Source organism: Psammomys obesus, unplaced genomic scaffold, assembly GCF_907164565.1.
Source record: "Psammomys obesus unplaced genomic scaffold, mPsaObe1.curated_primary_1811, whole genome shotgun sequence".
Taxonomy (NCBI): Eukaryota; Metazoa; Chordata; class Mammalia; order Rodentia; family Muridae; genus Psammomys; species Psammomys obesus.
In genome coordinates this window covers 371,916-397,567 of record NW_026595981.1, presented here as the reverse complement: position 1 = coordinate 397,567, position 25,652 = coordinate 371,916, and the positions used below count along the sequence as shown (strand labels likewise).

Here is a 25,652-nt window from a genome sequence, read left to right as displayed (position 1 = left end):
GGAGAGTTTTTGGAGAGTCTGCCGGTTCTTGCTTCGAAGGGTGTTGTTGCTAAGCAATGCTACTAATATTATGGAGATAGCTTCCCAGAGACCCGCCGCTCAGCCCTGGAGACTCTGGTTGCAAGTGGCTTAGCTGGTAGCTGGCAGCTGAGAGTTTTGTGATCAGCAAGGTGGGGGTCAGGGGACCCTTGGAGGAAGGGTCGTGCTGAAGGCCACTTGGCCACACAGCCCCTTGTTTCCTGGAATGATCACTGGGATGCCTGTACGCTAAAAAAGCACTGTTTCATGTTCATCAGAAACTGAGGACTCCAAAGCATTTCATTCAAATGTTTCCAGCGTGGGGAAAAAATCAGTCATGCAGCTTAGCAAAAATCCAAAATCTGCAAGTGAGGGAGAGAGGAAGGGGAAGGGGATAAAGATGGGGGAGGGAGGGAGAGGGAGAGAGAGAATATGATTTTGAAATATCTTGAGAAACTCAAGCAGTATTTTAAGCATTTCTCTTTCTTTTAAAAACTCTTTTGGCACCCTCTGAATAGATATCTGGAAAGTTCTGATTAACATCACACCTTGAGCGCTTTCCCCAGACTCTGGGCAACCAAGGGATGTGCAGGGCTGAACGCCCAGCTGGAGCGGGCTCTGTGGGTTTCCTCCGGGTGGTTTCCTTCCCCGGGAGCTCGGAAATGCCACACGCTCTCCTAGACATGGTTCCAAAATCTGAGCTGGCTCTGGGCGGGGCCTCTGCTTGGTTGGCTGGTTTGCCCGCAGGATGGCTGCTTCAGAGGAGTGTGGCTCTGGGAGCACGAGCTGGGCTCCGTTAGAGTCTTGCCTGTGGATGGCTTCCCATAGCTGTCACTGTGGGTATGGGCCCTTTTAGGGGCTGCTTGCCAACTCTGTGAGGAGCTGTTGGCTGTTGAGAGGAGAGTTGGTGTGTTGGCAAAGACTCTTCCTCTCTCTCATTTCAAAATGGAAACTGCTCTCCCACCTCGAATGACCTTCTCAGTCTTTCCCTCTTCCCACCCTCCGTCTGCCTTCCTGCCTCCCTCTCCCGCTTTCTTTCCCTCTTGTGATAGTGTAACTGTGTTGCCGTCCAGGAGGGGGCGCTGGTACACCTGCCAAGAAGGAAGTCAGTCCGGTTCATGGTACACAGGTATGAGGTCCGATCAAGTGTGAGGTGCCAGAGGGAGGCCGAGGAGGGATTTCTCCAGGAATGTGTGCATAAACATGTCCCTCAAAGTAAAAAGACTGTGGTGTTGCTGTACTAAGGTGTTAGATTTTTTTATTTCTTAACGGTTGCTTTTCCTTAACGGTTTGATGATGCAGAGGTTAGCTGGAAACTATTCCTGCAGAAAGGGAGGGACACTGCATCTGTAGACATCTGGCCCCACCCTGGCCTCAAAAGCTCCCAAATCTTTCATATTTGCGTTGCTTCAGAGCAGTGTCAGCCTAAGGTGGGAGGGAGTGCCGGCTGGGGGTGCTCTCTGAGACTAGGGGTGCTGGTCGCATTCTGGCTTTCACAAGGCTATGTTTCCACAGCCGGTTTCCAGCCATGGAAAGCCCCTTCTTCAGGGCATGGCATGCATGTCTGTGTGTCTGAATCTGCTGGCCTAAGAGTGGCGGTGCAGCTGTCTGTCCTCTGTTGATGACTGACTTGCTTGCAGTCCCCTCCGAGGCCCCACAGGGGCAGAGACCCGGGCTGCCAGCTGCCGGGCTTTGTTTCTGAGGACTCCAGGCTCTCAGGATGGTGAGTGAGGATGCTGCCGGGGTAAGGGATGGGAGGGGACCCTCAGGGGGACCCCTTCTGTGACCACTCCTGCCTTCAAGGTCTTTATTCCTGTGGCCTACTCAAAAGTGACCTGAGAACACCTTCCAGTCACTAGTGTGAAAAATGCCCCCCCTTCATCCCTTTTTCAGACTGTGATTTCTTCAAGAACCACATCTTGATTTGGTGCAAATGTATGACTGAATCTTCAAACTTACCTATTTTTCTGAATGGGCAAGATAAGTATGGAGGTAGAATTTAATAACTCTTTTTTTTTCCCATCACAGTGATACAAATGTCTTAACATCAGTAAAGAAGCAAGGTGATTCCACAAAAACAAATGTATAAGCAAATAGTTGACAGTATAACATTAAGACTAAAAGCTGTGAAGGTGCATGGGACTGACCTCACACGGGGCCAGTCTGGGTCACCCTGTGCATACGTGTTGGACATATGCTCATTTGCAGTCCGGTGTGTGCTAGCTCTTTGCATTAGCAATGACCTGTTTGAATAACAACGGCGCAAGGATAGTCTTCCATTTCTGTCTCTCACTTGTCTGTTGCATGAAACTGAATTCATCTTGTTTAATAGATGCTGGATGGGTAGCAAGCCTAGAAGAGATGGAGGTGAGGTCCTTTGGCACTGGTTTCCCTGCCTTTCTGTTTCCTGGGTGGGGTGCATGGCTTTAATGGCTGTGGGCGATGGAGTAGCATATTTAAGGAGGAATCGTGTTGATAACAGGCTTGGTGATGGGGTGGGAAAAACAGGGCTCCATGTTCCATCGACGGGGGCTGGTGTAGCTGGTGTTTTGGAGATATTTGTTTTTTAGGCACATTGAGGCTTTGAGGGAGCTGAGAGGGCCAGGAATCCCCAAACAAGAATGACCAATGGAACCCGGTTGGTGGAGAGATTTTGCACCTTCTCGCTAAGCCTTTGTGCCCGCTGTGCTCTGGACCTGAACTACCTCCCAGGCAGTGGGCAGTGGGAGCTGTTCACACTGCTCGGCAGCTGCAGATGGATTTTCCACTGGGACTGCGCTGCCCTCTTGGCCACATAGGGGCTCCGGAGGCCCTGCACCCTGTCTGTGCTGGGGCTATTTTTGTTTCCCCGTTTGAGAACACTCACTTCCCATTCTTTCCCGCATGTAGATTCTGAAGTCACCCCCTGTGAAATACTTGCAGCTGCCTACCCTAAGGGTGGGGCCTTTGGGGTCACTCCAGTTGGGTTATAAATAGACGTCCATGGCTTATCTGTGATCCCCACCACTCAGGAGACCCAGGAGGGCCCAAGGCCATTGCTAATGGATGCAATAAATAGACCAGGTGCATTTTGGAATCACCTTGGGGCTTCTCCTCTCTGCCCCAGCTCTAGCGGCACTAGACACTGAGCCACTGGAGAGGCCAGACTGAAGCCCAGGGCCCTGGAGTTCATCTGGAGCCCCCTCCGCTCTTGCCCCTCCTCTCTCTGTATTTTCCTGTTTGCTTGAACACTAGACTGTGTAAAAAACAAGGCAAATTGCTAAGGGACCTCTTGGTCCCAACAGGGCTGCTTCCAAAGATGGACTAATTGGCTTGTTTTAATTCCCGTCGTCCCCCACCCCCTCCATGCCCAATTCCTTCCCCCCAAGGGGGCAAGGCAGTTAGTTACGCTTCAAGGGCTAAGGGGGGCTGGGAGGCCCCGCAGCAAATGGAAGTGACCACGGAGGGGAGACCCTGTGTTGGTGCTGTTAGGCCAACGCCCCATCCTTAGCTGAGTCGCTCTGTGTGAAAATCTGCACGGAGCTCGCACAGGGTGTGTGGGGACCTGGGGGTCCGACGCCGTGGGTTTGTGCGGGCGCAGGAACCAGGTGAGGTTGATCACCAACTCGGTGCTGTTAAATGCTGAGGCCGGGAGGGCAACTGTTAACGGGAGCTGACCGCGGCCGGTCCTTCCAGCGTGCCTCACGACATTCCTTTCTCGGACTCCGCGTGGTGGAAGGGGAGGTAGTGGCCTTCCTGCTCGTCCTCTTCAACCTCCCCTACCCCCGCACCCCCCATTCTCGACTTGGGACTGTCCTCGTGTCCGCCCAAAGCGGGACCTTGGGGCTGGAGGCCCCGCGGCAGCCACGCGTGAAGGCGGTTTATCTGGGACGGAGGAAGAATGGTGGCGGACACGCGTTTCTTGTCCGAGTGTTTTTCTCTCCAGCTGGAAAGCCAGTGACAGCATCGGAGAAGTATCTTGGCGGGCCGGTGCTAGAGCCTGGCAGCCTGGGGAGGGGGCCTGAGGCGGCCGGCGGAGACACAGGGCGTGGGGGCCCGGGACCAGGACCCAGGGGCTCGGGGGGAAAGGCCAGAGCCGGCGCGCACAGGGCAGTGCCAATCCGGACGCGGAGCCCCGCAGCCCCGCACGGTCAATCGCCCTCGCCAGTCCGCGATCCGATCCTTGCTCCCTCCTGGTTCAGCCGCCTGCGCCCCCGGGGTCAGGTGCCCTGCTCTCCGCCCGAGTTTCCCAGGGTCGCCTCGCGGGCCGGGTCCGCTGCGGGTGTCGGCAGCCCGGGCCCGGGAGGCGGGGCCGGGGCGGGGCGGGGCCGGGGCGGGCGGTGCTTCGGAGCGGGAGGCCGGGAGCCCGCGGAGCCTGGAGGAGCCTCGGGAATGCCCGCGCCGGGGGAGCGGACGCCGGCCGGCCCGCGGGCCCCGGGGAGGATCTGAAGGTCGCCGGGAAGTGAGCGCCCAGTCACCTGACCCTCGGGCGCACCTAGGCGGGGCGGGGCCCATGCGAGGCGGGCGGCACGGGCCGGGGCGGCGGGGACGCGCGGCGGGCGAGGGCGCGGCTGGGCACCGCCGCCAGGCAGCCTCGCCATGTCCCAGCCGGCCGGGAGGATGCACTGCCGAAAGGCGGGGATCCGAGCCGCCGTGGTGCTCATTGGACTCCTGCACAAATCTCGGAAACAGAATAAAGAGAAAAGGTAAAGCTGGCAGCGCCGGCGCCCCTGCCCTGCTCACTCGCGACGAATCGTCTCCTTTCGGGTCGACTTTTCCTTCTGGCTCCGGGCTGGACGGGGAAAACGCCTGGCTGGTTGGACCGGACACTGGCGCGGCCAGAGGTGCCCATCCCGAAGCCTGCGAGGAGGAGAGCCGTGAGCTCAAGCTTCTCCGCAACTTGGCTGAGCCCGCGAGCTGCCTGCCTGGCTCCCGGGGCTCTGCGCTTGGGCGCCGGCAGGCAAGGACCAAGTTTGGTGGTGGCTTAGCCCCCGCCTCCCCACCGTGTCTGTTTTTGGGTATTCCCTTCTTTGACTCTTTCTTGCAACTGCTCGCTCTCCAGTTTGCTCCTGGGCGTTGAAGATTGCTGTCTCAGGCTATTTCAGGGACACCATAGACGTCTGCCGGGGGGGGGGGGGGGGGGGGGGGGGGGGGGGGGCGAGAGGAGTCGGTGGTGGCGGTGGCTGGGTGGGATGCAGGGAGTAGAGCTGAGCTGGCTCCGCCTCCAGCTGCAGACTTGACACCTACTAGCTGCTCTTGACGGTTTCGGGGTCCCAGGGACTTGGGATATTGGAACCGCCTGACTCTCAGGAGTCCTGCTGGAGGAATTTTGGGGTGGGCAGTACTGCAGCTCCTCATAGTCCCCCGAGGGTCTCACAGTCGCAGACACCTGGGTGGTGCTGGACGGAGAAGTGGAGGGCTTTAAGAATCTGGTCTTGGTCATGTGTGGTCCTTCTTACTCCCATTTCTCCAAAATGTGGATTAATGAGATGTTTCCCTCAGCACAGGATGGTGCGCCAGGGAAATGATTAAGGTGGTTGAGTATGAAATAACATTGAGTCACTCAGTAAGAAAGTTCTTCTCACTTCTCTGCCCGCGCTCATGATTCCTTCAAAGGGAAAGCTTCGGCACGCTGGTAGTCTGGCCTCGACACCTTTAGAACTCTTGCTTATGTTCCTTTTGTAAACCAGGGAGAGCTGGGCTGGCTCCAGCTCTTTAGACGGAAGAAAGGATCTGCTCAGAGGGGCGATATTTATTTTCTAGAGTCCTTTCTTAAGTTCCATGAGCGGAACTTATTTTTCCATTTGTGGCAATAATGAAAGCATTATTTAACTGTAGGCAATCCTGAGAATGCATCCATCCAGTTGAAACAGTTGTAATAAAAACACCTAAGTGTTGAGGCTGGAGAGATGGCTCAATGGCCAAGAGCACTTCCTGTTCTTCCTGAGGATCCTAGTTCAGTTCCCAGCACCCATATGTGGGGAGGGTGGGGGATAGGGGAGCATGTGCAATCCCCCAACATAGACACATATGTAGAAATAAAATAGAATCTTAAAAAAATAAATGGCATTGAATGTGGCAGAGATCCTTCAGGTGGACTACGGGTGTATGATGTTGAGAACAGTGGTGTCCAATAGAAAGGCTGCCCCCACAGGAGCCCAGGGCTCTGCGCTGGACCCTTTTGCCCCTGGCCCTCGCTTTCTTTCCCCCTTTCACATACTCTGTTGAAGAGGCCCTGATGGGCCAACCTCCTGCACTAGAAGGACGGAGGAGCGGCTAGCCCCAGATCCTGCTTTGGGGAAAGAAGAGGAAACTGCTCCAGAGAAAGGCAGATTTGGCTGGGCTCGGTGGCCAAAGCCTGTGACCCCACAGACTCAGGAGGCCCAGGACAGAGCATCACAAGTTCAAGGCCTATCTAAGCTTCAGAGTAGATTCAGCATAAGCCTGGGCAACTTAGTAAGCCTTTGTCTCAAAAAAGAGGGAGGGCTGGGATTATGGCTCAGTGGCAGAGCAAGAGTAAAACCCTAGGTTCCATCCCGAGTGTAAGGAAGGAGGTGGAAGGCATCCAACTGGCTCTTGACCAAAGACAGAGTATGCGGTAGGGTAGAAAGCCTCGACTCGTCCATTGGCTATGAGGCTGTGGTACAAATTTCAAGTCCTTCGGCTTCACACTCCGAACGCACACAGAGTTCGCTTAGTCTCAAGTGCTGTGATGGGGTGAAGGTGTAACCAGAAAGTCTCCCGTGCTCTTGAAGATGAAGGGGGTATGGTTGGAATGGCTCCCGTCTCTCCCTGGCCCTGTGCCCGTGATGACTAAGGAAAGATGTGTGGTGGTAACAGCCTTGCCATGGCGGTCAGGGCACAGCGTGCACAGACAGAGGAGGCAGAGAGGTGGGCATGGGCTGGGTGTGTACAGGGAGATAGCAGACGGGCTGGGGAGAGGTCTCCTGGGGCAAGGCTGCGTCATGGCTGTGTGCCTTTTCTGGATGCTCTCAGCTCAGTCTGCCAACCAGGCAGACAGCGGTAGTCCCCTTCATCCTTGGCTTCATTGTTATAGCCGACGTCTTTGGCCGTGTGCTTACTCCCCTCTCAGTGAGGACTGGCTTTATCTTTGTGTGAAGTGCCTTTTGTTTCTTCTCTTGCTTTATTCTGAAGTTTCTGTGTCTCTGAGTGTCTGGAACTGGTGTGGCACACACTATTGACCCTTGCTCTGTGGGTGCCCGCTGGCCATGGGGAGTCTGGGGGGCAGGCGGCAGCTGCCAGCTTTTGCTAAGCCTTCCCCAAACTCCGTGCTGGGTGTTAAATTTGCTGAGTTCTTCATTCCATCCCTTCTCCTCATGGGGTCACTCAGACTCAGGCCCCTCCCTGTCCTTCCAGGAGGCTTGGTCCATCCATCGATCTTCCCAGCACCTCTAATTGACAGGCATATGCAGAGAGCACTCTGGGCTCTTTGCCTTCAGGGCTAGAATGGTCACATGTGGCCAGCAGGGATGCTCTAGTGGCCCTTGTCATCTCTCCTTTCCATGCTGTTTAGAAGTATTACACAGGAAGGAGCTGATGGATGTACCAGGAGGATGGTCTTGGGACAGGCGTCCCACAAGCCAGGGGCCGGGAGATTCTCCCAGAGTCTCTTGGTCAGTCCTAAGGGTTGTGTGCGAAGCTCCGCCTCACTTTACCCATTTTGGAAATCATGGGATTGATCAGTCTTAACAAATTATTATATTTACTTAGTGTATAGGTGTCTGTGTGCTGTGGAGAGCGTACAGAGTTCAGAGGACAGCGCGCTGGGGTCAGTCATCTACATGGGCTTTGGGGATGGAACTCAGGTCCTCGGGCTTGGTGGCAAGTTGGAATTTGTCCCCTGAGTTATCTCTCCAGCCTGGTTTATCAGTCTTAACAGATCTTTCCCAGAGTTTGGACCAGCCTGGAGGGAGGTTCTGTCCCCTTTTGGCTATCTGCAAGGTTTCTGTCTTAGGAGAGCTGGCCTGATGTGCTGTAATGAAGGAGCTTGGGTCTGACATCTCTGCTACTGTAGCTTGAAATCATAGTGTAAGGAATCCCTTTACCATGGGTCAGTCGACTAGAGCCTGCTTCCTTCTACATCAGGAAGATGGTGGTGAGGCCCAGAGCGCTTCCTTGTAGTGTTAGATGAGGTTGTGGGAAGCTGGGCCTTGTCTCACAAGCCTGTAATCCCAGCTACTCAGGAAGCTGAGGCAGAAGTTCAAAACCTGCCTGGGCTGCAGAGTGAGTTCAAGACCATCCTGGACAATTTAGGCGGACGCTACTTCAAAGTGGACTGTGGACTGAAAATGCAGTTCACTGGTGAGAGACTTGCTTGGCATGTGTATGGATGTGCAGAGACACACAGCTCCTAGTATTAGAAGTCAGTGGTGGGGAGGATGTTTTGGGGACAGTACCGCTTTGGTAGAAAGGAAGATTTATTAGCTAATGGCAGTGGTTTGCTAATTAAGATATGAAGTCAGTGTGGCATTGGGTGTGACTGAATCAGAAGGCAGTTAGCATAAAGAAAACAAAACTAAACGCTTTCTCTTAGGAGAAAGCTTTTTTGGGACCATTCCCATCACAGAGATTCCAAGGAGGAAAACATGGATTCTCTCATCGTTTAGCAAATGCTTGCTGGCAGGCGGTGGCGAGGAGCTAAGTGTCTTCCAAGAGGGATCTCTGTGGAGGGGTAACATACAATGTTATTTCTGCATGAATTGTTGGAAAAATTCTGTTTTTCTTTAGTGTTTGTTTAAAAACAAGAACTTTTTGGGCCTGCTAAGTGCCCTGTGACCAAGCCTATGACTTTGTGTGTGCTGGGCAAACACTCTCTTGCTGAGCACGTTCCAGCCTTGAAGGAGTGTCAAGCTTTCACAAAGGTAGGAGAAGTGTAGGGCATAGTGCTCGGTCCCTGCCGCTGTCAAATCATGGTCCATCTTGTTTCACTAAGATTATGCTTAAGCAAATCCAAGACATTAGATCGCTTCCTTCTTTCATTTGAGACAGGCTTCAGTCGGTCTTTTAACTGTAAGCCTCCTTAAAAAAATTACCATACCTTTCCAAATCAACAGTAAATTAAAAAAAGACAGTTTTATTTGTGTGTATGCATGCATGTCTATGGGTGGTTTGTGCGTGTGTGAATACCCACTGAGGCAAGAAGAGGGCTTCAGATTCCTTGGAGTGGTGAGCAGCCTGACGTGGTGCTGGGAACTGAGCTCACGTCCTCTGCAGGAACAGCCTATGCTGTGAACCTCAGAGCCATCTTCCAGCCCAACAGTATAATTCATAATCTGTCTGGTCATATTCCAATTTCTCCATTGTTATAAGAGGTTTTCGGGTCAAGGTTCAGACAACCAAGTGTGATGGGAGTACTTCTCAATCTTCAGAATTTTCTCTAATTCTTTCTCTTTCATTATGGCTTATTTATTGGAGGAACTCACCCTCTTTACCTCCTTGTCTTTTTTTCCTTTCCCAGGCACTTGCCCACACTAAGCAAGCGCCCTAGCATGGAACCATAACCTTAGTTTGGATTGTCAGCCTGTGACGTTTCCTGTAGTTGGGGGCTTTGTGGTCAATAAGTCCTGGTGTTTTACCAAGCTCTTTCGCTTGCTTTGTTACCTGGCATATGTTATCATATAGGTCAGAGTTCAGTTTGGCTCCTTTGTTTACTTGTTGTGTTTGCCTGGCTGTACTGCTGGAGGCATCTGGTGTCTCTTTTGGTGAGCTAGCAGATATGGATTGCTTTGCTCCTGGACTTTGGACCTGATTTCCAGAAGGAGACTTGATTTGGAGACAGCCCTGCGAGTTAGCTGATGTGGCTGATGCAAAGTCTGAGCCTGTTTGGTATCCAGGAGCCCCAGCCTCTCAGCCCCCCAGGGTTGTGAAGGGATACCAGGCAGGAACCCATGTACTTCCTGGCCCGGAAGACAAGGGAGCTTGTTCTCATCCTGGGAGGTAGCTGGGACCTTTTGTCTCTTGCTTCTTTACATCTGGTGTTTGAATGCCACCTGCTTGGTTAGCTGTCCTTGCTTTAAAGAACAAAGATCTTTTAACCAATGTCCCATCATTAAAGTCTCTGAGCATTTGAGAGTCAGACCTTTGGAGTTTAATGGACGGAACCCAAGGTGTGAATGAATTGATTTGGTTTCTCTTGACTTACTGGTTAGTTTTGAGACAGTCTCACTCTCTTGCCCAGGGTGGTCTGAACTCTCAATCCTCCTGCCTCAGGCTTTTGACTATTGAGATTAGGTGTGTGTACCACCACCACAGGCTTGGGAGATATTAGTTTACTGTCCTATTTTGTGTTTTCGCTTCTAGCTCTTATCTGGGAGTTTCAAAGAGTCACATAAAATCAAGCCTTTTACCCACAGAGAAAGGCCCTGCGTTCCCTTGGTTCTTCATCCTATCTCAGGGGAAAGCCGACGACAGCCTCACCTCCTCCCACCATGCCCCATGATCATCCTTCCTCGGTCCCTGGAACATGGCAGCGCGTTCTTGCCCCAGGCTCTTTGCACCTGTGGTTTGTGACTTAATTGGCAGGTACTTCCTCCACTGGACTCCTGTGCCATCTTCCCCAGAAGATGCTGTGACGGGGCAGTCTAAGCCAGCCACTTCAACTGCCCTTGCATTACTATGACTTTTTAAAATGCATTATGCATTTTATGTGTTTACTGTGCTTATGTGAACTGATACCCAGTATTTGCAATAAAAAGTGTATTAGCTGTTACTTTTCTGAGGATATGAATGGAGACCAGTGGCTTTGCCTGTGTCACATCAGTGGGGCACTTGTTGAATGAGTGGAGGGATGCTTAAGAGATGGTGGCTTCCCCGAGTAAAATGTTCTCAGAGCCTGGGACCCCAGCCACTCGTTTTTGAGGCAGGTTTCAAGGTACTCTCTTCTCATCTCAGAATCTTCATGTGAGATCTCAGAGAGAAAGGAAAAAGATGGCTTGCTCATCCTCTCATAATTCTTCCAACCCTTTTCCTGCCTGTACATGATATTGAAACCCATAGGCATGAGGAACTGGGCTCAGCCCTGACTGTCCCTAGGTTGTGCAGGGCACTTGGGCTGTCCTTGGCCCTGGATTCCAAGATCTCCCATCCCCAAGCTGCATCAAGAGAGCCAAAGCCAGACTCTCTTCATTATGGCAGAGGGGCCAGTGGGCGTCTGAATCAGTGAACAATTGCTATTAGCTAATACATCTTTCTCTCTAGACACAGTTTTATCTCTTTGGAGTCCGCATGGTGCACAGATGGTTGCCTACCATGGTGTTGCCAAATAGAGGGCTTGCCAGGCCCACTCGGTTCAACCAACGAAATCACTTCTGTGCACACAAGAGCTGCCCAAGGGCCCAGGAAGATTCTAAGTCATTTTAAGACGAGGCCTCTCTTCATCCACAACCCTACAAATCAAGGATCTTGCCTACCCAGTCCATAAAAAGCAACTGAGGTAGGCAAGATGTTTTCAGGTGGACAAAGTGCTTTTTATTTTAATAGCTATTTTGAAAAATGAATTCTGGCAAGCTATGCTGGTTTTCCATGCATGGCAGTTACATAACATTTTAAAAAAGCAAATTTATTTAAGTCAAAAATTGCAAGTCAATTTAAAGAAAAGTGTTAGAAAAGTCATTTTCAGGTGGCATTGGGATTTGGGGAAAATCAGAGTGGTGATGTGAAAATGTTTAAAATTTGGGGATAGTTTTTTACAGACTAAAGTGGACCACAAAACACCAGTGTCCCAGGACTGGGCAGAATGGTGCTTGTAACAAACCAATATTTCTTTTATTATTTATTTTTACATGTATCTGTTTGTGTGTGGACATGTGTAATCTTCTTGCACATGCCATCATGTTCACATGAAGGTCAAAGGTCAGCTCTGTAGGCTTTGGTTCTCCCCTTCTACACGGCAGGGCATCACTCTTGGAGGCACACTTTTACCTGATGCACCTTTTCTCTGGCCCTTGTTTTCGTTTTTAAAAATTACTTATTTTTGTGTGTCTGTGTGTGGGCCTGAAGTCAGGGCTGCTTGTCCTCCTCGTCTTGGTTCCCTTTTCCTTTATTGAGACGGGCCTCTTGCTGAGCCAGGCAGCTCCCCAGTTGCTAGGCTGGGAGGTCTCTGGTCTTTGCCTCCAAAGTGTTGGGATTAAGGTGCTGCAGCTGCCCAGCTTTGACGTGGGTTCTGGGGATCCGAGCTCTGCTCCCCATGCTTGCAGGGCAAGTGCTTTATCCACTGAGCCACCTCCAGCCCCAGACAACGTATATTGTGGCTTACTTTTTGCTGCTCCCCGAGTTAAGGGCTTAACCTGTGCATCTTTATGAATTCTGCCAGTTTCTGTTTTTGTTTTTTCCATTTTAGTTTGTTCTGGGTCTGCTGCGGACTAAACCCAGGGTCCCTCAGCTCTGGCAGTTATTTGCTGTTTCCTCTGTTCTTCAGGCGAGGAGCTGAGACTTAGAGGCCAAGAGCGGTGGTAAACACAGTTAGAAGTATAGGGTCAGGACTCTGAACCTAGTTTGAGAGGCTGTGTTTTTGTTGTCGTTTGCTTTGAGAGCAGGGTCTTGCCACGTAGCCTGGAATTCATGATCCTGTCTTCCGCCTCCCCAATCCTGGAATTACAAGGGTCTGTTCCCACATTCTGTGTGGCTCTGCTCTTGACTCAACTATTGCACAATTGCGTCAGTCAGTTCAGTTGCTGTTGTGACAAAAAGCCCTAGAGAAACAACCTCAAAGGAGGAAGGTGTCAGCCGGGGGCCAGCAGCCTCCATTGTCAGGAGCCTGTGATAAGGCAGAGGATGCAGAATGGAGTAGAGCTGTTCACCAGGTCTTGGTAGTGGGAATCAGACAGATGAAGAGGAAGGGCCCAGGGATGGCACCCTTCCCAAAGGCATGCCTTCAGCTGCCTATATCCTCCAACTATGCCCCACCCCCTAGGTCTGTCCAGCTACGGATTCATCACCAGACTTATCCATCCATGATGTCCAAGTCTTTTGTTCCAGTAACCTCTCCGGAGCCTATCAGTTGGCAGTCAAACTCTTAGCAAACATCTGAGCCTTACACACTGGGGACATTAAGAAGATTTATTTATTTTTACTTTACACGTGTGTGCGTTGTCAACGTGTAAGTATGTGTGTAGTGTGTGTGCCTAATGCCTGTGGAGGTCAAGAGAGGGTATTAGATTGCCTGGAACTGGAGTTATGGGTAGCTGTGAGCCACCTCTCTAGCCTCCAGGGGACATTTGAAAATTCAAGCCATAGCAAGGGTTCGGAATCTAAGATAAGCACCTTTGCAGTGCCTGGCTTGATCTAAGCTTCAGTGCATGCTGTAGCTTCTGCCATTAATGCATGGAAGCGTGGTGTATACACGGTAAGGGTGCACATCTCAAGGAGAGACTGCCAAGAGCTCTATATACACACTGACCTCTGTCGATGCCACCCAGATCAAAAATACAGATTTTTCCCCCTCTAAAACCATGGTGTTTTCATTGTAGCTCAGGCTTGCTTGGAAGTTGCTGTAGAGCCCAGGCTAGCCTGAACTCATGATCCTTCTGCCCCTGTCCCCCAAGAACTGGAAGTACAGCCGCGTGTGCCACTATGCCCAGCTCAACACTGGGATTTGCAAGTGGGAGCCATTTTTCAAGAGGATGAGGTTAGGGACGAAGATGGGTTTCTAGGGCTGAGTGAACTTGGTTTGACCTTCTCTTCTTCCAGACACAGTCGGGGAGAACCTGGAGCCAATGCTGTGATTATTCACTGTCCTTGGAGCAAGGGTGCATTGAGAAATTGTCACTTGCTTTTAAGCTTATCAGCTGTGAGCACACTGTTTTATGAAGGCTGGTGTGTTAGCCAAGCCCTGCCTGGAGCCCTTCAGAAGCTGGGGAGCTCCCTGGAGACACAATGGTGGCCTCATGAGTGACCTAAGAGAGCTAGTTCTGCTGAGCCTTGGGGATAGAGAGAAGGGTCAGGCCATTTGGTGAGAGTCGCCCCTCCCTTGTCTCTTCCCTGCCTTTGCCTTGCTCTGTTTCTTTACTGTAAAGGTTGTTGCTAACCTTACAAAGCACTGTAAGGTAGACTTGGGGCATGCGGACGGCTCCTGAGGTACAGGAGCCCTCTCTGCCCCACGAGGGCATGCTGGTTCCTAGTTCATCACAGAGAGGCATCGCAGAGCATACCGGGAGTGGCATCAGGGGTCCCCTGGCTTTCACTGTGACAGCAGTACTGTCCCTTCCCCCCTGGAAGCTTGCGCTCTGAAACAAGGGGCTGGAGAGTGGTTCCTGCAGAGTCCTCAGATCCTCAGCGGACCTCTGCGACACACTCCATGGTGGGTTCTGGGGCACAGAGCGGATGATAGAGACTCAGAGTCCTGGGATTGGCACTGCCATCTTCTAGAGTCCATGCTGAGTCCACTTATTATTTCTCTTCATTTTTTATGAGCTCTAATTTATTTTATGTGCATGAGTGTTTTGCCTGCATGTATATCTGTATGCTCCATACATGCCTGGTACCTACAGAGGCTAGAAGAGGGCATTGGGGTCCCCAGAACTGGAGTTACAGATGATTGGTAGTTGCCATATAGGTGCTGGAAATCAAACTCAGGTCCCCTAGAAGAGCAGCCTGTGCTTTTGACCACTGAGCCATTTCTCCATCACCCTTTTTTTTTTTTTTTTTTTGAGTCAGGGTTTCACTGTGTAGCTCTGGCTGCCCTGGAACTTGCTGTATAGACCAGTCATGGAGATTTTCCTATCTTTATTTTTTTCTTTCTTTAAGTTTATATTTTAAGATTGTAGATTCCATGTTATAATTCTTGTCTTTTCAGCCTTCCATGGAGAAACCAGTAGCCCTGGCAAAGTTTCTGGGGCCTTCCCTACAGCGCCAGCCCTGTCCCTCCCCCTGTTCACTGGCCCTCTCCACATGCCTGCACCTGCCGGCGGTGCTAGCTGCCTCAGCCTTGACGCATGGGATGTGGAGTGTGAGAGGCATGAGGCCTAGTGAGGGCAGCTCTCAGGGTAACTCTTGAAGCCTAAAGCCTAGAGTCACAGCCCAACTTTGCCTGCTCCTTGGCTCCATTGGCTTGGTGCACTGTGGGCAGACCAGGGAAGCTTGCAGGCAAGCTGGACTCCCTGTAGGAGCTGGCTGCTGGACGGTGTGGACTTGCCCTTGGATCTTTCTCTTCCCTCAACCCTGGAATGACCCTCACAGAGAGTGACAGGAATTGTGGCAGGCTGTGTAGATTGTATTACATAAGCTTGAGAAAAATATAGCGAGGGGGTGGGGTTCAGTGTGGATAGAACTCTGCTCTGCACACAGGCTGGGTGGGGAGCATGCATGGAGCCCCACGCTGGGCATGCGCTGGGTGGACCACTCTGGACATGCTCTGGGATGGTGCCTGGCCCTCATTTAATTTTGTTCCCTGTACATCAATTATTTTCATCACCTTTGGTTTGTTTTTTGTTTTTTTTTCATAGTGTCTCCTGTCACCCAGCTTGTGTAGCACCACTGGGATAGTCTGATGCCTAATTCCTTCTCTTTTCTCCTCCTACTAAGTATGTGGTGGCTCTGGTCAAAGTACTTTGCTTGCTGCACATGCTTTTCAGTACTGAGGTAGGGGAGGAGACCAGGCTCATAGCAAGACTCCAAACATAAAACCTGTGGCCTGAACACACTCCACACATACACATGCACACACACATGCACACACATGCGCATGAACACCCACATACTGTACACACACTCACGCACATACACACGCACATACACACACTCATGCACCCAAACATATGGAAGGGACAGTTGAGGTGTCTAGAGCAGCCAGGCTTCTTCTGAATTCTTGGTCTAGGCTGATGGGTGAGGTAGCATCAAGTTGGGGAAGGGTGGGTCACGTTAGGCCTCAACAAACTAAAGGCTATCCTGGCTTCCAGGCAGTTGTCCTCACTAATTAGACAGGAATTGCAGGGCCTGATTGCAGCCACGGTTACACACATACTCTGTATTTTAATAGGACATATGTTTTAATAAGATATTTAACCCAAGATGTGAAGGCAGAAACGATAAATCAAAAGGTAACTGAAACATGCTGTCTGGAAAGCAGACCCTTGGAGTTCCAGGAAAGGCTTTTCAGTGTGACATCAGCAAAGGCACAGACTGATAGCTGAGACGGTCTCCCGAGGCTATGTGGAGGCTGGGCACAGGCTGTGGGGGAAGCCGTGGGAACAGAGGCACCTGGGTCCACCTCACTGTGCCTCTGTCCCACCCACACCTCGTCTCTGGAAAGGGCCTCTAGCCCTCACTGTAGCACTGGCCCTGTTTCCTCCCTTAAACGCAAATGCCAGACACAGGCCTTTGCGGAAATAGGGATGTTCTAAATACCCAACTCTTGTGTTCTTCCCTTTTGGTGTTTGTGGAGTGCAGGTGTGTGCTAGGACCATGTGACAGGCTCAGGGCACAAGACCCTCCTCCTGAGTCAAGTCAGAGAAACCTGCTCTGTCAGGGGGAACCCAAGGCAAAAAAGTATGGGTTCTGAAGTGGTCTCTGGGAGGTCAAAAGTCAGGGGAACTGCCAAGAAAGACAGCATGCAGTTGTTGGCTAGATGGCCATGGCTGGACAGCGTTTTCACCAGGAGAGGGTAAGTGGAGAAGTGCATTCTAGCGAGAGAGCGCTAGCAAAGCAGTGGAGATGGGAAAGGCAGGGTGAAGCTCAGAGCTCTGTAGTGTGGATTTCACCTGGGGAGTAGTGGAAATGAGGCTGTCAGGGTGGCCTGAGGGCACGCTGTGGCTGGTATTGAATGTCAGGGAAAGAAGGCCAGGCAGGCAGTGGAAGGCTTGTCTGCTCTGCCTTCCTCCGCTTACACGTGTGTAGCGTCCTGGGGCAGGATCCGGCAGTGTGGCACCTGGAACTCTGTTCTGTACGCTTGTCTTGATGTGCTTCTGCTAGGCAGAGGCCAAGTGATCTGTGTCTGACAGGAGTGGTACAGGTTCACTCCCAGCAGCTTCTGGCTGCTTTTATTTGTCTAGGCTTTTGGGATAGACCACACTGTACAGCTTAGTCTGGCCTCATACTCTGCTTTAGGATCTCTAGCGCCGGGATTATAGGTATGAGCCACCATACCCAATCCTGATTGGCAACTGATCTGAGTTAATCAGCAGTCTTGGGGCTGGAGAGATGACTCAGAGGTTAAGAGTGCTTTCTGCTGTGGCAGAGTACCTGGTTATGGTTCCCAGAACCCACATGGCCATCACAACTGTCTGTGACTCCAGTTCAGGGGATCCAACTCCCTTTCTGACCTTCTCAGCTGCTGGGCTTCCATGAGGTGCACGTACTTACGTGTAGGTGAAGTTCTCTGACATTTTAATTTTAAAAGAGAGAATCTAGGTGTGGTGGTGCATGCCTTTAATCCCAGCACTTGGGAGGCAGAGGCAGGTGGATCTCTGACTTCAAGGCCAGCCTGGTCTACCTAGTGAGTTCCAGAACAGAATGGGCCATTACAAACAAACAACAATACAAACAAACAACAACCAACTCCCCTCCCCCAAATAAAATGTTTAAAAAAATAAAAGGTAAACCAGGCACTGTGTCTCATGCCTTTAATCCCAGCACTCAAGGAGGCAGAGACAGGGAGATTGCTATGAGTTCGAGGCCAGTCTTGTCTACAAAGGGAGTTCAGGACAACTAAGGCTACACAGAAAAACCCTGTCTTGAAAATCAAACAAACAAACAAACAACCCAAAACCAACCAACCAACCAAAAAAAGAAAAGAAAAAGTAATAATCCTTTGGTTTTGAGTTCTGATTAATGTAAAGAGAAGAACACCATCCGATGGGTCAGGCACGCTTGGATCCAGGCTGCAATTCTGTCCTTGGGGGTCAGCTCTCTCCTCCCACCCTAGGCTGGGTCCCTGGGCTGGCTTCACCGCAGCCTGGAGACTCATCATCTGCACTTGGACAGAAAGAGGAGCCTGTTTTCTCGAATCAACAGAACTCCCAGGGACCGTTCAGATCAGGCTCAGGGGGCTCATCCCCACCTTTGATCTTTGGCTGAGGGATAGACTGCCTCTGGCTCCAGGGTTCTGTGGTCATTCCTGGTTCTGGGAGGGGAGTTGCTTGGCCGAGAGCAGAGGAGGGTGGCCTGAGGAAGCTGATGTGCATTGGCGGTGGGCAGGTGGGAACCCCAGCAGGGTCTCTGTCTCCTGACCGGGTGGGTTACTTGGTCTTGATCTCAGTTCAGCCTTGCACTTCTGGCTGGAAGCTCAGCTGCTGCTCTCTCGCATACACAGGCTACTGTGTGAGGCTTTCTTCAGCAGGAGCAGCAGCGTGGGGTACCTGCTCTGCTGTGGTATGCTCTCTTCAGGGACTCCTTGTCTTGAACATCGAGGCTGTCAGACGTGTGGCTGCCTTGCACATTGTCTGAGAGAACAGGTTAGCCCTGCGCTGGACCCTCAGCTTTAAGACTGGACAGTCCTTCCTGTCCTCTTTTGCTAATGCATCATGAGACCCAGTTGTCCACCACCCAGGAAAGCCTGCTTTCTTGAGTTTAGACTGTATGCACGTCTTCTAGCCCCTGGCCGAGGGTGCTTTTTATCACAGGGCCTTGGCTGAGAGTGGAACTGCCTCTGTGTGATCCACTCCTTGCTGGAGCACCAGGCCTTGCAGTAGTTTCAAAGTGTGAGAGATAGAGACTCTTGGATAGCAAAAAACAAAACTGCATGAAGGCAGAGGGGTGGCTTGATGTTTCACAGAAAGCCCCAGGGGGTTGCGGGCACAAAGATGTAAGATCCAGAATGTCTACAATGCTGGTGCTGTGACCCTCAGTTTCCTTGCTCTGAGATGGGGATAGCCCAATGGATCGTTTCTCGTTGTTCCTGAGAGAGGCTACTGCTGCAAACAAAAATTTTATTCAGCAAGTCTACTCTTAGGATATAAAGAATTGAAAGCTTGGGCTCAAACAGTGCTAGTTAGACCAGCCTGGCGGGGCGGGGTCGGGGGGGGGCGGACGATGAGCAGAATGTGGGCGATACCGACAGTGGAATACTATTTAGCTATAAAATGGAATGAGATAGTCTCGGAACATGGAAGAAACCAAGACTTTGTGGTAAATGAGGTAAGTGAGATGAGCCAAGTACAGAGACAGGCTCCTGTGGTCCCATTTTGCTTTACTTTGTTCAGGTTGCTGAAACAAGCTATCAGAAATGTAGTGGTTTAAGCCACAAACACTGATTTCTTACCATCCAGGGGCTGAGTATAGTCAAAGCCCTGGTGGGTGTGGTAGCTGGTAAGGGCCGCTTTCTGTCCCAAGGAGCCTCCGCTGCCTCCTCCTCCTTTTCAAAAACGGTTTTATGGATGCGAGTGTTCTGCCTGGTTGTATGTCTGCACCACAGGCATGCCTATGGAGTATTTGGGGTACATAGCCATTTAGCCTACAGCACACTCGTGAGCGGCTTGGACTATGCAAACTCGGAGCCAGAAAATGGAATACAGATTACCAGGGTCTGGAGTGCGGAGCAGTATTGTTTCGTGGACATAGAGTTTTTAGTTGGGGTGATGGAAAGTTTGGAAAATGGATGGCGCCAATGTAATGTAATGTAATTTCATACTTAAAAGTGTTTGAAATAGTGAAAACAAAGATTGCAAACAGACCTGTTCAGACTCTCCCTGCGGGAGGCAAAGGGAGAAGCTGTCTGATTCTTGTTGGAAATGTGCTGGCCTGCAAGCACTGAGGCATGTGCGGAGCCCGTGTGTTTGGGGGCTCCAAGGAAGCCGCAGTCTTCTCTCCTTGTGCACCCCTTCCAGCCTCCTGATGGGGAAGGTGAGGCCCAGGTGGCAGTCGAGGGCACTGTGGGCCGCCCTTTTATCCAGGCATTGCCCTCTGCTGCGGCTGACAGGCAGTGCTGTGTGTCTGCTTCCCCTAGAGGCTCAGCATGGGGCCTGAGAAGGAGGGTGGAGGGAAGAGTCTGGGCCACCTGAGGGAAGACTTGGATTCAGCGACACAGCGGCTGTGCTCGGTGACCCTGTGCTGATGTCCTGAGCAGCTCGCAGTGGGGGCTTCTGGGGTCCCAGAGCCTCCTTCTGAGTTCATTGTAGGATGCTTCCTGCCAACCTGAGGTTATTACTCTTAATTTTTAATTGTAATATATTTTAAAATCTGTGTGCCTCACAGAAAATTTAGATAAAGCAGAAAAGTGCAAAGACTGAAATAAAAATCATGTTTATCTCTAAACCAACACGGGGAGGTGCTTGTTCTGAGGGCCAGAGGGTGGGTCATGTAAGAGGCCTTTCAGAGGAACCAAGGGGATGGCTCAACAGCTCGGGACCTGAGTTCGGTTCTCAGAACTGGAAAGCCAGACATGGTGGTGCATGCTGGTGATCTCGGTGCTGAGGGGTGGACACAGGAGGATCCCTGGGCCTCACTGGCCAGCCAGCTTAGCTTAACTGATGAGCTGCAGTCCATGGAGAGACCCTGTCTCAGAGGAGGTCAGCAGCTCCTGAGGAACATAGCTGAGACCATCCTCTGCCCTCTACCTGTGTGTGAACTACAAAGACGTGCAAACACACACACACAGACACACAGACAGACACACAGACACAGACACACACACACACACACACACACACACACACACACACAAATACTCCTTTTAGTGGGAGAAGAGCACTGAAATATCTGGGGACTTCCTTTCCTTTTTTTTTTTCTTCCTTCCTTTAGCAGATTGTTAAAACAAACAAGCTCATTTTATAGCCAGAGGCTGAATTTGAACTTCTGACCCTCATGCTCTCACCTCCCAAGTGCTGGCATTTAGGTTAAAGGTTTGATTGAAAACGAATCAGGCAGGCTCAAATCCACAGGTTAAAAGCAGCTTTGGGTCTAACCGTGGGGCGGGGGGCGGGGCTTGCTGCGTGTGCCGTGCGGGCACTCAGACCTCACTTTCTTACCAGGGTGTTGGGAGTTCAGTTTGTGCAATTCTATAGGCATACAATTCTGCAATACAAAGCATGCAATTGCGCATGATGTCCTGAGCTGGGGGACATAGCTGAGCAGTAAAGTGCTTGTCTATTGTGTATGAAGCTCTGGGTTCAAGGTCAAGACCAGCCCTCACATACAACACACACAATTACCAGAGGTAGCAGAATACTACAAACAGCCAAATGCCTGTCCACAGGGAACTGATCGCCTGGTTATTTCACACGCATGCTGCAGATGACTCCTGAACTTGAAGAATGGAGAAGCGGTTTGGGTGATGATCTAATGGTTCCCAAAAAAACTTTGCATAATGAAAGTGAGGCGCAGAATAAAATGTAGCAGATGCATGCTTTTGTGTGAAAAAAAAAATGGGGAAATAAGACTGTGTTTGTGCAGGCTTTTTAGTTGTCCCACTGCGCGCGTGGGGCCTGTCCTCATGGATTCGACCAAACTTGACAGCAGCTGTTTGAAAAGAAGCCGTTCTGGACTGGACATGTGTGGACCTTTTCTTTCTGCCGTTCTGTAAACGAGACAGCGTGACCCTGTCCTCCTGGCATGGCCATTGCTTTAGGCACCGGGAGTCATCGAGAGCCCATTTGCAGCTGGAAGGATTGCGTGGGTCATATGGAAGCACTGTGACAGAGGGGGACTTGAGTGTGTCCTCAGATTTTGGCACGTGAGGCTTCAGGTTGGAGTGAGGAGGGCCAGAAGCAACCCCATAGCTACAGAGGAGGTTCTCGCTACCGTACTTGCCTGAAGAAACCCAAACGGGTGTGTAGAAATCATTTCAGGGGCCAACTAGGAACTGAACAGTTGGAACAAAGATAAGGCGAAGTAGGGGCTTAGGGAGATGGCTGGCTGTCCTCCCAGAGGACCCGGGTTCGATTCCCAGCAACCACATGGTGACTCACAACTATCTTCTAGCTCTAGTTCCAGGGTATCTGACACCCTCTTTTGGTTTTCATAGGCACTAGGCATGTACGTGTTACAAAGACATACATGAATACACATAAAATGATAATAAAAAGATAAGACAAAGTCTTTTTATTTGATATTGCATACATATATGAATATATACACATATAAATTTCTAAATGTAACCTGCTCTGCCTATGTAATGTTGCTTGTATGTATATGTCTCCAGGGCTGACCATCTGGCATTAATTAATTCGGGGGAAGCATTTCTCCGGCTCTCAGCATCCCTTAGTCACCTGTAGTCCTTTGTGTAGGGTTGAATCCTTGTGAGCTTCTCCCTTCCATGTCAGCATGTCTCGGAGTCCTCCTTGTTGGTCATGTTTAGGCAGCCATGTTGGTGAAACCTCATGGGCGTAGCTCCTGAGTTTTCTAGGCGACACGGCCTCACTGTCGCTGTTATTCTGGCTTTTACAGTCCGTCTACCCCCTCTTCTTCAATGTTCCCTGAGCTCAGATGGGGGAGTGCTTTGTAAATCTCTCCATTGGGAATGGGCCCTAGTGTTCTTTATGGCACCAAGCACATTTTAAAATGGCTAAGATGGTTATGCTATGACTGTTTTATATTTACATTCATTGCATTTGTATGTGTGTGTCACGCACATGCATGCACACACGGTTGTTAGCCATCTCTGCTGACCACTGTACCCTGGCCTGGCTTACTCCTTCCCTTCCCTGCCCCCTGCAGCTGGTTTGGCCTTGTCTCCAAAAGCCCTACTTGCAAGGGCATTCTGCTCCTCCCTGGCCTTTCTCCTTGGCTTGACACTCTGGAAGCTAACTCAGAGGGAACGAGGCAGACCACTCCATGCCTGATACTCAGAGTCCAGCCTGGAAGACAGGCCCTGAATTGGTCATTTCAAGGGGGTGGGGGCGGGGAGGCAGCAGCAGTGGAGAAGACCAGGACCCAGAATAGACACTCCTGTGTGACATCTCAAGGAAGGACGTTTAAGTCAGAGACCCAGGGGGGAACAGGACATAGGCAGACAAAATCTGGAGACCGGTGGCTGTGGGGAGTCTGATGTGACTGTGAGAATGGGCAGCTGGAAGAGTCAGTGTCATTCAGCCCGGCATGCGAGCGCTTTCTATCCTGGTAAAATTCACGCCACATACAACATACCATTTTAGATGGCTATTGGTAAACATCGCTGTGGCATTGTTTATTTTAGATGTTTCATGACTCTCACCTCCATCCTTCTTCACAGCTCATCATCCAAACATCAACTGTCCCAGCTACCAGGCACTCCCCATCCCTGCTCCCTCTACCCCTGGCCATCACCTCTCCGCTTCCTGACTCAGTGGCTTGCCTGACCCTGGCGTCTTAGTAGTAAACTCAGTGTTAGGATTTGTGGTCTTCTGTGGCTGGCTTCTTTCACTTAGCTAACACTTCTGCGGTTTGCCCTGCCCTGCCCTATATTGCTACTTTATATCCGACTGAAGGCTGGATAATAGCCTGTTGTGTGGCTCTACCGCATTCTGTTTGTTCCTCTACCCCTGTGTGCACATTTGGGTCATTCCCACATTTTAGCTGCTGTTTATAGCGTTGCTGTGGACATTCATGTGCACGTTTTTTTTGTTTGAACACCTGTTTTCTCTTCTTTCGGTGTGGAACTGCCAGGTCATGTGGTGACTCTGTGCTTAACTTTGGAGGAGCTGCCAAACTGGTTTCCAAAGAGGATGTACCATTTCATATGCCATCAGCCCGGTATGTGTCCCTGTGGATCTGCATGTCCTTGCCAACACTTGTTATTTTCTGTATGCTTTTGTTTGAAGTTATGGCCATCCTATAGGGTGTCCTCAGTCTTTCCTTTAGGAAGGGCCGCTGTGTCTTTCCTTCCTGGAGAATGATGGATTGGGGTCAGGGCACGGTGGATGAAGATAGGTTAGAATGTTGCTGCTGTTGCCTGCGTGAGAGATGATGCCGTGGCAGTGGCAATAGGTCGAGAGATGGGAGCAGTCTAGGAGGTGGTTGAGGATGAAGAAATATCATAGGCCCATCATGAGGGGATCAGAGGCTCCAGAATGACCTATTTATGTCGTGTCCTCAGAGGTCAGTCCAGTGCTGGCACACAGTGCCTACCAGAAAAATGCTAGATACCCAGGGAGAAGTAATGTGGACTTCGGTGCTCTTTGGTCTGTCCTCTGGGCACCTCCCAGGCCTGTTTTCAATAGTGTCCTTGGTGTCAGAGAAGAGGGCTTCAGAGCATCCTTTGTCTAATGCAAGGGACTGCAGGGTGACCTTGGGGCTGGATATTCAAAAGCTATAAAGAAAATCCCCTTTCTTTCTTAATCTGGAAAAAATATCTTATTTTATGTGTATAGGTGTTTTGTCTGCATGTACATCTGTGTATCATGTGTATGCCTGGTTCCCAAAGAGGCCAGATGAGGGTGTTGGATCCCCTCAGACTGGAGTTACAGGTGGTTGCATGCCTGCCTTGTGGGTGATGGGAACGGGTCCCAGTTTCTCTGGAAGAGCAGCCAGTGCGTGTAACTGCGGAGCCACCTCTCCAGCCCCTTTCTCCTCCTTTTCATGGTGCTAGGTGTAAACTAGGCTCTTGTGCATGCCTGGCAGACTTCCTACCAAGGTCTAACCTCCATGCTGTCCTTATTCAAGCCCCAAACTCTTGACGGGACACGTGGGGAGGGCCAGGGGCTGGAGAAAATGGCCTTTGGGTGGTCTGATGACCTAGGGGCAGCTTCCCAAATCTTCTGTCTCTTTTTCCTCTTTCTACCCTGTTCACAATTCCCTCCTTTTCTCATCCTCTGTTATCCTCCTCCTCTCTCCCATGTTCTGTAACTCTCCCAAACAAACACATTTTTATGAACCCTACTTATCGGTCCCATCTGTAGCTCAGAGCAGGATAAAGATGTTTCCCTTCAGTGCTGGGTTTTGAGCTTGGGGCATTCATTGGCCTTGTTCCTGCCACCTGTAGGGCAATTGTCATACAATCCAGGTGGCTGCCATGTGGCTGGGTTCCTTGCCATGCTTGTCCTGAGGCTCTGATAGGTGGGTAAATAGATGTTTGCTCCTCCTTGGTCATCGTCTAGTCTAGAGAGAGACCCAGGAAGAACACAGAAGGTTGGAGCCATGTTAGAACTGGAGCTGTGGTCAGTCCTTGGTGTTGGTGGACAGTGGCTCCTGACAGACACAGCTTCTGCTTATTCCTCTCCCCATGGAAAAGGGATGAGCCCTTTGCTGGGCCAGTCAAGAGCTGCTTGTTCAGCACTGTCGAGGTACATGTGTCTGTAGGTCTGAGGAGTGCAGGATGCCATCCCTGGAAGCTTCTAGTTTGAATTTCAAGTAAGAACAACTTTCTTTTGGTGGGGCCATGAGTGAGCAGAGGGCACTGGTGTAATTTAGTCCATGTCTTGCTGTGGGCTGGGAGCACACAGAGCAGGGAGAGGGTGCAGAGAGAACTCAGAGCTCAGAGGTTGCATGGTCCTTCATTCATTCCCTCCCTCCCTCCCTTCCTCCCTCCCTCCCTCCCTCCCTCCCTCCTTCCCTCCCTCCCTTCTTCCCTCCCTCCCTCTCTCCCTCCCTTCCTTCCTCTCTTCTTCCCTCCTTCCTTCCCTCCCTCCCTTTCTTTCTTCCTTCTTTCCAGAATATGCAGGTGGTTCAGTCCAGGCTTCTAGATTCCACGTCCTGAATTCAACCAACCATAGATTCAAAATATTTGGAAGCACACCCTACATTACACACACACACACACACACACACACACACACACACACACACACACA

General features: G+C 51.0%; 1 protein-coding gene across 6 annotated transcripts in view; it reads left to right on the top strand.

Moving 5' to 3' along the window:
* Window positions 1-25,652, top strand: part of Rap1gap2 (RAP1 GTPase activating protein 2) — a 211,341-nt gene that overhangs the window by 73,551 nt on the left and 112,138 nt on the right. Inside the window, exon 1 of one of the 6 annotated variants that reach the window (XM_055619474.1) lies at window positions 4,392-4,703. The exons of 4 other annotated variants lie outside the window; for them this stretch is intronic. In XM_055619474.1, coding sequence (XP_055475449.1) covers window positions 4,597-4,703 — 107 coding nt within the window. In that variant the 5' untranslated portion in view covers window positions 4,392-4,596. Of the gene's footprint in view, window positions 1-4,391; window positions 4,704-23,572; window positions 23,617-25,652 lie in introns of those variants that run through there. One more of the 6 variants, XM_055619477.1, reaches the window with a different exon arrangement.